General features: G+C 39.7%; 2 protein-coding genes across 3 annotated transcripts in view; one reads left to right on the forward strand and one right to left on the reverse strand.

Moving 5' to 3' along the window:
* The window catches only part of syn2a (synapsin IIa), a 10,857-nt gene extending 4,411 nt beyond the window's left edge, over positions 1 to 6,446 (reverse strand). Inside the window, exons 1-3 of the mRNA XM_035656620.1 lie at positions 5,886 to 6,446; positions 227 to 284; positions 26 to 117 (exon numbers count right to left, since the gene is read on the reverse strand). Coding sequence (XP_035512513.1) covers positions 26 to 117; positions 227 to 284; positions 5,886 to 6,226 — 491 coding nt within the window. The 5' untranslated portion in view covers positions 6,227 to 6,446. The remainder of the gene's footprint in view (positions 1 to 25; positions 118 to 226; positions 285 to 5,885) is intronic.
* Positions 6,447 to 8,761: 2,315 nt separating this feature from the next.
* Positions 8,762 to 10,375, forward strand: part of vgll4a (vestigial-like family member 4a) — a 7,515-nt gene continuing 5,901 nt past the window's right edge. The window contains exons 1-2 of one of the 2 annotated variants that reach the window (XM_035656622.1): positions 8,762 to 8,890; positions 9,426 to 9,579. In XM_035656622.1, the coding sequence (XP_035512515.1) occupies positions 9,498 to 9,579 (82 nt within the window). In that variant the 5' untranslated portion in view covers positions 8,762 to 8,890; positions 9,426 to 9,497. Of the gene's footprint in view, positions 8,963 to 9,425; positions 9,580 to 10,375 lie in introns of both variants that reach the window. The other variant, XM_035656621.1, reaches the window with a different exon arrangement.

Genomic DNA, 10,375 nt, shown 5'->3' on the forward strand with positions numbered 1-10,375 from the left:
TGTGTGTGTGTGTTTTGTGTCTCACCTCATAACCTTGGTACCATTTCTGAGAACTTGCATATTAACATTGCAGGTCCCGTTGGCATGGGCCACAACATTGATCTCATTGAATTCAGCCTGAGGAGTTGATGATTAGAGAACCATATGAGGACAGAGTACTTAAAACGTCTTTATTCTGTTTTACATAAGTACTTAAAATGGATATCACTGGCTTGGTGAAACGTACCTGCTCCACTTTGATGTCGTAATCCCCATTTACTTTCTTTCCCCGGAATAATTTAGCCCTGTTTAAAACAGAAACACAGAGAATGTATTAACTCTTAATGTAATATGACAGAGACTTCCAACTAATAACCAATCCTAGTATAAATCTAGCATTGTAATAATAACAACCTGGAATATGAATTGATGTTGAATAGATACCACTTTGTTGAGAAGACAAATGCTCCCTTTCATGCTCTTCCAACTGCTGATACAGAGCCCAGCACTAACACTTCTTCCCTTCTGTCTGGTAATATAACACTTTTAAAGGCTGAATAATTTTTAAAGGCATATCTTACACAGCATACACAGAGATGCAAGTAAGCATTTGCTGCTGCCTGTTCCACTAGCAGTGGGGTATGATGCAGTAACGTAACATTCCTATTGAACACAATGAATTCACAATTTCAGGAAATGGCTGCACCTTTCATGAGTTGAGTGATTGAGTGATTCAGCACTTTCTAAACCAGAGTGAGAGTCTCTAGCTTTTCTGGCTTGAATAAAAAGTACACCTGCAGGTCCCTCAAACTCTTATTCCCCTGGGATCACCGTTTTTTCCATAGGATTTAAGATTAAGATGGATCAGTGTCTTATATACTGGCACTACACAGAGATGAAAACTGCAGACGCCACACGGTGATTGTCATATGCAGGAGCAAGGCCTGACAACATAAGCTTTCACAGTAGAGAATACTAAGGTGATCTACAGTAAATCAATACTAATGAGGGCCCAAAAAATAACCCAATCTGTTTTTTATTTCCACAGCTTCAAGTTCTCAACAGCCAGCTACTGACATACAATAGTAGTAAACCGCTGTGGTGCAAAACATAATGAAACCCCCTTTGTCTAAATTTGTATTTGTAGACTGTTGATATATTTTGACGACATGTTGTGTTCCTCTTCCTTCTAGTTTGTATCACCCTGCTGTCACGTACCCTGCACTCCCTGCCTATTCAGTGAGAGGAGGTAAGGCTGAATAATTCATCCCCAATCTAATTAGAAGATGGGGATCTATTTGGCTGTGGAGGAAAACAAGCCTTAAAATACGAATCACTGCGCCTATACTGTATCTGAGAAAATGAAAAGCCAAGTCTGCACTGTGATAAATGCTGTTTGCCAATACATACTGTCGACTGAGACGGTGCTTCCAAAACACGACCCCTCAGAACAAACACAGACACGAGGCATGAAAAAGACAAGCTTTTGATTTAATTTTGTCATTGAAATTGTAATCTTTGTCAGCTTGGGGGGAGATGGCTAAATGGCTGTATGAAGGGAGGATTGCATTATGTGTTTGGTCTATACTTTATCACTCTGCAGAGCTCAACTCAGCATGCTGAGCCACCCAAAAATGACACCATTCAACATAGTAACATAGTATGTTTACCATAATAATAGGATAACATATTGCATTAATATGCATCAGTATTTGAAACCTCACATTAGGCCGCTTATCTGGTTAAAATCTAGGCCCTTCTGTGTGTGTTCTGTAATATATTAGGAATACTTTGTCCATTGCCCTTGACCAACATACTGGCCTTAAAACTGGAGTTTGCCTCTGGGTGCTGTGCTATAGCTGCTCACTGAGAGAGAAAGAGGAGCGTGCTTGTAGACGTTTACTTGGATCATTGATTTGTAAGAATCAATATGGGTACTATTTGACTTTATTTGAATTAAAGATTAGATTAGGAACGAAATAAGACAAAAAAATAAGTACAAAAATAAAGACAATGTCAAATTAAGCGGCTTCATTAATAGTCGCAAGCTGCTATGTTAAAGTATTGCCAAATTAAATATTGCTGTGACAGAATTTTTCATTTGGATGATTCACCCGAGAGCTTGGTAAGCGCCTTGCTGAATTTTAATGTCTCATCACGTCTCCTACTTAACATTCACTCTCACATGTGGGTAATGTTTGAATAAGGTTAAGCTCACAGTACAAAACATTTCTTTCTCTATTCCAGTTAAAGCAGTCCCTTATGTATTTTTGTCATTTGTGAACATTAAATGACTAAATAAAAGGAATCTAAACCGAGCTATTTAAACTGAGCTATTATAGAGAGAATAAGGAAGCAGGACATGTCAGCCATTAGTCTGAAAGGTAAAACATCTGCTCCTCCTGTCACAATTTATAGCACAGCATTCCTGGCACAAAACAAATCTCTCTGGATGACTGGCAGCTTCATCAGCTTCAACAAGTTAAAACACTGGCTGGGTGACAGAAGGCTTCTGTCTCTATATGTGCTGTGATCCTGGCAATCACTGATTTTATCCGCACACATTTAATCCTACACAGTTAATTATTCTGCTTTACACAGCCTGTTGAACAACAAGGTTCTTATTCAAATAATCCTCCATGTTAAGGTTTTCTGTTGTCTTTATATGGCAGGATATTTTGAAATTTTACATGTTTACTATTGGTCGAGCAAGATGTGTAACAATCAAACTGTTCAAAACACCCGAGACACTACAAAATTACTCATTTGTTTGCGGGATACATGTCGACACTTTTTTTTTAATGTCATGTTGGATTAATTTACAGAATTTAAGTAATGGTCAACATTTTCTTTCTACAACACATAATTCATTGTAATTTACCCGATATACATACTTTAGCAAATTAATTAAGGATTATGCACAATTTTATCTTTTTACAAATAGTCTCAAGGTAATATAGTATATACAGTAGGGTTATGTCAATGTGGGTGGTGGTTTATTGTTAGAAAGTACTGTATTTATACTGTTAGAAAACACAGTTTATAATGTCCTTGTAATGTCTCATTCCTCATATACAGTATATATATATGATGATGTATTTATATATATGTATATATATCATCTGGGATTTGACTCATCTCAAATGAATAAATAGATGTTGATGGCTGAACCTTCTGCCAGACGCAATTAGTCTGCAGGACTCTTTCCTGATTTCATTCAGTGTGACTTGGGGCCACCGGGATTTCATCACTCTGGCTTTGATATACGTAGTAGCAGGCAGAAAAAAGTCTTGAAACAGCCCACCACACAATGAGATACAGCACAAAAACAGACATTACAGAGAACATTAGGTGCTCAGCAAAACCTGCATAAAAATAAAGACACATTTCATCTTCTTAAAGCTTGCCAACAGCTATATTTCTTATGGTTTACATTGTGCTACTGTGAGAGCTGAATATAAAGCATGTAGTACTTCAAACAGGTCAGTACTTTTCTGAAACTTTCCCCTCTGAATCATTCTCAATGTGATGTTGCAGTGAAAAGTCCAAGCAGTATTATCTCAAATACTGATAAGTTCAGAACACTGAATGAAATAAGTAGTCCTCCTCAGTAGAAGTAGACCTACACTACTATGCGTAAACCAAGACTGATTCGTACTCTGTAATTTACAACCAGTGGGTGAAAGGTCTCATAAAAGCAACCAAACACAACCACATGTAGTGAACTAATAGGTACAACTCCCAACCCAGTGATATTGAGCAGCCATGAAAAATAGATGCAGCGCTCGGGCAAAGGAAGCCTTTTGAATTGAGTATTTTAGCTGATCTCCCCGGTGGATGTGTAACATTAAGAGCAATAGTAGTCTGTGGAGAATACAGTGAACTAACATTATATTAGACAACAGGAATGATGTAAGAAGCAGGAAATTGCTTGACGTTTTTATTAAATCCAGAGGAATTACTTCATATCAGATCTTGTTAAATATTAACAGTGAGAATGGTGGATTGTAAAACATTATCTTACTGCCAACCCAACCTACTCAATATTCTCAATTAGAATGACCTTCGATGAATGACAAGGCTTTAGTTTAATATATTATAATGTGCTCCTCTGCCAGAAATACAGAGCATTGCCAGGGTATTGGCACATCAGACTGTGATCCTTTTTCCTCAACAAGCTCCTTTCTTTCCACTCACAACAAATGTGGAACAATTGAATGCATATGGCTGGAATCCATCCCCCCAATGAGGGTCTGATCTTATTAATATTGATCAAGGTTTCTTTTTTATAATTACCCAGTCTTGCACACGTAAGATGACACTGCAAGACCACCTGAATTAAGCAAGCCTATATCCTTATATTAGTGTGATTTGGTGTGTTTTGAGGGCAATTTCCTCCAAAGATTCAATTAAATTCAGCGGTATATGTATCTTCATCAGTGCAAAATGAAATCCCACCACAGTGGCCTTCTTGTTATGGTCTCTACATGATACACAATGCATTCGGCATGAATACAACATTACACTCTGCATGGGTGGATCCCAAATGTGAAGGCCTTTTGCCATCTGCACAGTGCATAAATATATCTTTGAGGAGTCTGTTTCCTTGCTCTGTAAAGAAATGGCTAGAAATCAGATCAAACTAGCAAATACTGTGGTGTTGACCAATGCTTAAAGAAGGTGGGTGTAGATTTAATTCAGATTTTATTGCCATGTCTCAGGAAAGCCCAAAGATTCCACAAAGTCAGCATATCACTGGTGTGAAAGTAGTCTCTTTGCTCTGTACATTAGTAAGTCATCACAGAGTTGGGAGAAAATAGAAATCACATCCAAAACTGTGCAAATGTGTGGGGCATCCACTAACACAGCTCTAACACACACATCGCTGTGGAAAATTTGCCAGCTGTGTAAACAAGTGTTGATCACGTGGTGATAGAATTACCATATTCTTTATTTTTCTACAAGATGTCAGTGTCTATGAAAAAGATTTCCAATAAATCCATGTGCATACTTATTTCAAACACTTTGCCACAGCAGACCGATGATGGGTGTTTTAAGATCCCTGAGGACACTGACCGCAAGGGGCTTACTGTAAATGCCTCAAGCCCACCCTTAACATTAATGACACAATGGTTCTTTCTCAGAGAAGGCTGAGAAATACAGCCATCGGATGATGTAATTCCATTTTTCTATTTTGTGTTTTTACTTACCTATCTGCTGTTTGTATGATCAACTAATAAAACCCTACGTACCATGGGATGCTGTTACATGAATTGTTCCCTGTGTTAGCGCAGGGCATGTCATGTGATCTGCTATCAGTGAGCAGGGGGAAACCCCATTGATGGAGGGAAAGCGCTGCAGTATGTAGACTAGTATGTAGTGCACATTTCCCAATTCTGCACAACCTGTGGAACATCCATTTTAAGGAATGGTAAAATGCCACACTACAGGGCAATACTATCAATTATTTTAGTAAATTCACAATTTATTTTACAAGCAGCTGTCAAAAACCCTACCCTTCTATTGCTCCAATATGTATAACAAAATTAAATACTACAGAAAAAATGACAACACACACAAAATAGAGGGCAATAAAAATCCTCTATCTTGGTGTAATGTCCTTACTGCTGAGAATCAATGGACCCTATTTCCTTAAGTATTGACTGCCTCCATGTATTATCGTAACACTGGCATGCTGTACCATCAAACCACAGCAGCAGCAACCATTCACATCTGCAGGGTGCTTGATACAGATGTTGTTTCAGTGGTTCTTTAACCCTTACCTAACTACTACATTCAAATGGATCATGAGGATAAAATCAGCATTAAGGATGAGCAAACGAACAATAGGCTATAAATGATTGAAGATGAAGTATATGACTGAGTAGAGCAACATTTTGTCTTACCACTCCTGTTGTGGTTCGTCAATTACCAGGAGAATCTTGAACTTCTTAGGTGTCGTGACTTGGGTCTGCTCCACGAGCCCTGCTGAGGCAGCTGTCTGCTTAACAACGTTGGTGATGGAGCTAAAGAAACCCGCTCCAGTGGACTGAGAAGTCTGGGGTTTCCTCTCTGGAGCAGGAGAAGTGGCTGGAGGTGTAGGCCCAGCTGTAGGAGACTTGGCAGGGGTGGTGGAGGCAGGTGGAGGAGGCTGAGCTTGCTCAGGCCTCTGGAGGTCTGTCATGTAGCCATTGGGCAGGTTGGAGATGAACGTGCTGTCCGAGAGACGCCGACGCAAATAATTCATGGCTGCAGCGGAGAGAGCAGAAGAGTCAACAAGCACTGGGTGTGGAGAATGATTCTGCAGAGGAGTCCCTGTTCTCAGTGTACAGCTAATAATGGCTGAGCTCTAAATGCAAACTCCCAGCGAATGTATTCCCTCCCAGTTCAGCAGAGCATCCTCAGAGCTCCCCCTCACTGACAGTGACGCTACACTCACCCTCAACCAATCCCCTTACCCTGTGCTTTCCTCAACCATTCCCAGTGATGCTGTGGTTATGCCTCTCCTTCCTCCTCTTGTCCTCCCCTCTCTCCACTCTCACTCACTGGCGTAACTGCCTTCCCTTCCCCTCCCCCATTTTCTACTGCCTCACAGGCGTCACGCTTTCTTGAACCACAGCATTCAAAATCAAAATAGAGGGGTTTCCAGAGTAAGTGCAAGAGGGTATACTGAGTACTACATCACAGTCACCTTGCCCATGCTCCCTCTGTTACTCGTGTTCGCCCTGCCCCCTGCCCATGCACATTCTGTATGGCATTGCTGTGTGTGTAAAATGCAACAGTGAAATCTAAAATGGCTGTTAGGACTAGTGGGCAATGTTGAATGAGAGGACAAACGTCAGCAGCGGTCCTTTGAGACACAGATGCATGCAGTAAATCCACTCTCTTAATTGATTTAGCAATCTCTATGTAGCTACTGTTTTTACTTATTATAATTGCCTGCAAGACATGCTTTACCTCACTGCTTTATTAGACTTAATTGGACAGCACATGTCCACCATGGGTGCCATAGTTTATTATAATGTCCAATTATATTTTCATACGGACATTCACTTCCGCACACCTAAAATATAAATGTTTATGATATTTTTCTCTATTCAGATCTTTTTGAAGCACATATTAATAACTTCATTACTAATTTTGGAGAAAATAAATAATTACACAGCCACTGGTAATACATTAATAGGTTGCTCTAACGTGTTTTAATTGGTCTATATACAAAGAATATAGGAGAAATGAAAGCTGTGTGATGAAGCCATTGCAGACCACCATGTCTTCAACACAGGACATTTTGAAAATGAAATCAATAACTCGGAGGGAGAAGGTCACCACGAATCCGACCCAGGGGCTGCACAGTTTAAACTGATTAGCTATAAAAAGATCTATATATCTTATTGCTGAAGCAATTAAATCCTTATTTCTCAGCGTGAATATTTTTAATATAATCATAAAGCTACAATGACTAGCTGGCTGTTGTCTATTGAAAACCCACTCAACTGGTTAACTGCGCACACTCCCTAGGCCATCAGAAGATTTAAACTGCACTGACAGGCACAGAGAGCACAACAACAGGAGAGGGAATTGGTAATAAAAGACTAAATAATCCTGAAAAATAACAATAACACCATTTGTCAAAGCTGAGCTTCACACAAATAGTGGCGTTGAGTCCATGACGGTAAAAAATCCAGCTCTTACTTGATTATTTTCTTTTTGTTTAATATTGTCATGCTATTTCTTCATATTCTAATTTGACTGTCACCCTGTCTGGTTACTCGTTATACTTGTATTGTATTTTTTATTTCCAGTTGGAGGGCGCGGAGTTTCTCCTTAATTATATGATCTAATGACAGAGGGTGTTGTATGTTGTCCAGATTGTAAAGCTCTGAGTCAAATTTCTGATTTGAGGACATAAATAAAGGCTATGCACTGTATGCTGTACTCTCCATAATGTACAGTACAGTATGCAGAACAGTATAGGGTGGAGATTGGGTGCGAGCCTGCTCGACTCACTAAAACTGGACCTGGATGTCTAATTTTCTTTTTAAATGTTGGTCATTAGAGACAGTGATGAGGACAGTCTACAATTTTACTTGTGTGTTGGCTCGAGAAAAGCTGCACTATGCGCTGAATCGTATGCATAGATGCTAGGGTGACATCAGCTGGTAGTAGTGGTGTAGTGAACATCTAAACCAACCTCCACTTTGCTGAAGTGTTTAGTCTTTACAGTCAGATGACTATACCCCCCAGTGGTCTCTGTGCTGCAATCAGGATGTTGATCAGCTCCTTGCATTGTGCAGTTTGATTGTAGGCCTAAGCTTATGCTGTGGAAATCATTGCAATATTTGGTATGTTGCGGTAATGGCACATGGCTTTATGTTGGACGACCAGAGAGAGAGAGAGCTCTGCCCATTTATGAGTGCAATAGGTTGTATGAACAAAATAAGTATGCAAAAACAATTAACAGACAGGTTAAACATCTGTGTAACAGCTGCTTGGAGAATTTTAGTTTGGCCAATATGAAGTGTGTGTCAAACTGTTCAATTAAATATATTCTATAGTCTATTTCTATTTTTCAACCTTTGCATCATTTTTTGTAAATTAAATCGTTGATGTTGCTGATAGGCAGAACGACACTGCACTACATGGACCATGGCAGTATATTATGTAAACAAACATAGACTTTATAATTAAACGTGAATAAAAGGCACCTTTTGAATTGAACGTTTTTTTGTGTCGAGCAGATCCCCGAACCCGGTAACTTCGCCCTCGTTTGCCTCGTCTCCACTAGGGCCGCTCACCACTCTTTTGTGTGCAGACTAGTGCGGTGGGAAAGTGCGTGAATGCAGCGTAAAGACGAGCTGGGTGAGCCATGGTGATGTAGTGGCTGCAAAGCTAAAGCTGTCGATGTGAAGTGAGTAACATTAACTCCTACTACTGGAAAACCCCGTTTTCGGACATAAACCCCACTGAACGTTACCCATCTGTAAGTTGTGTATGTGTGGTTCAACGTTTGTTCGGTGTTGCGAGTTGAATCGGGGGAAAAAAAAACCTCTAAAGTTAACTCACTACAAAGTTGGGGGCTAGTCGTTAATGGCAGCTAAAGTTAGCTACCGAGTGTGCTAACTCCTGTAACTAAGGTAACAGTCGAGTTAAGCTGACTACTGTAACAATATGTTCAACCCGGTTTGTTGTAATAGTGATTGTTACCATAATATCAGCGAATGTAACTTTCATATTTAACGTATGTAGCCGTGAAAGCTAGTGGGGTACGCTAGCCTAGCCTAGCCTAGCCTAGCCTAGCCTTGGACTTGTTAACGTCACATCGTTAGCCAGCTAACAGCTAACTCCAAGAGAGTATCCTCCATTTCCGTTAAATAGCTTATAATGTAAGTCAAGTTTGCGTTTCCGATTACTGTCTAATCTGTCCACATTTTCTCCTCCTACAGGATAGAAGTGTTCGTTATCTTCGCTGGTATATCTTGCTAACATCGATGTTAGCAACTAGCCTGTTCGTGTAAATGCTATTCACTAGAATGGACCTGTTGAACTCTCAGTTCCTGGACAAGATGAACAATAACATCGGGAGACTGCACTACGAAGGTTGGGGTTCACCGTTGTGTGCTTGTTGTCGTTTGTGTCTTTACGATGTGTGTGTTTTTTTTTAACTTGTTTTTGTAGAACTGCGACTTCTTTTGGTTTTCTAATCAACATATTTGTTTTGTTTTGCGTCTTGACGTTGACTTTGTGGCCAGAGTGAGTCAAGCGGACAACTTTACGTTCAAAGAGGACAGCGTGTGTGTTTCATCTTGCAATACTGGAAATACAACTTTTAAACGCTTCCTTAACACGACATTAAGCCCTCATATTTAGCATGTTAAGTTAGAAACCGCAGGTAAAAGTACCCATGAAGTGTGTAATCCTATGGCTCAGAACAATAACAGTAAACATAAACACATATTTGATGCTGCAGATTCAAACTTGGTGCTGTTAACACTCTTTGTGCCTGCAAAAGAATAAAGTCAACACAGGTTTGGTCATTTGTATCTAGTTGTTTTTACCTCTGTTTTTTCAAAGGGGTTTTTGCCAGAAGTAGTTTATTGCTCTATTGATCTTTTCGATCCGTTCCCATCAGAAATCAATCTTAACAAAGTCCTAATCTTTCCATATTTGGGATGTCGGTAGGGTAATTGGGATCACAGTTTGGCAGCCTTTTCCCGATCACGTTTAGGATGACAGGACTTAAATAAAACGCACTTAACTGAACTGTTTTCTACTTTTATTCTTAATTCTTTTTATTCTTTACAGGCCAACTCATTGGTTTACTGAATCTGTTGATAAGATATTCCTTTATTTGTCCCACAATGGGGAAATTCCGGTGTTGCAGCAGCAAAGTGGA

This window comes from Morone saxatilis, unplaced genomic scaffold (assembly GCF_004916995.1).
Source record: "Morone saxatilis isolate NCDOM2014 unplaced genomic scaffold, NCSU_SB_2.0 Contig15, whole genome shotgun sequence".
NCBI lineage: Eukaryota > Metazoa > Chordata > Actinopteri > Moronidae > Morone > Morone saxatilis.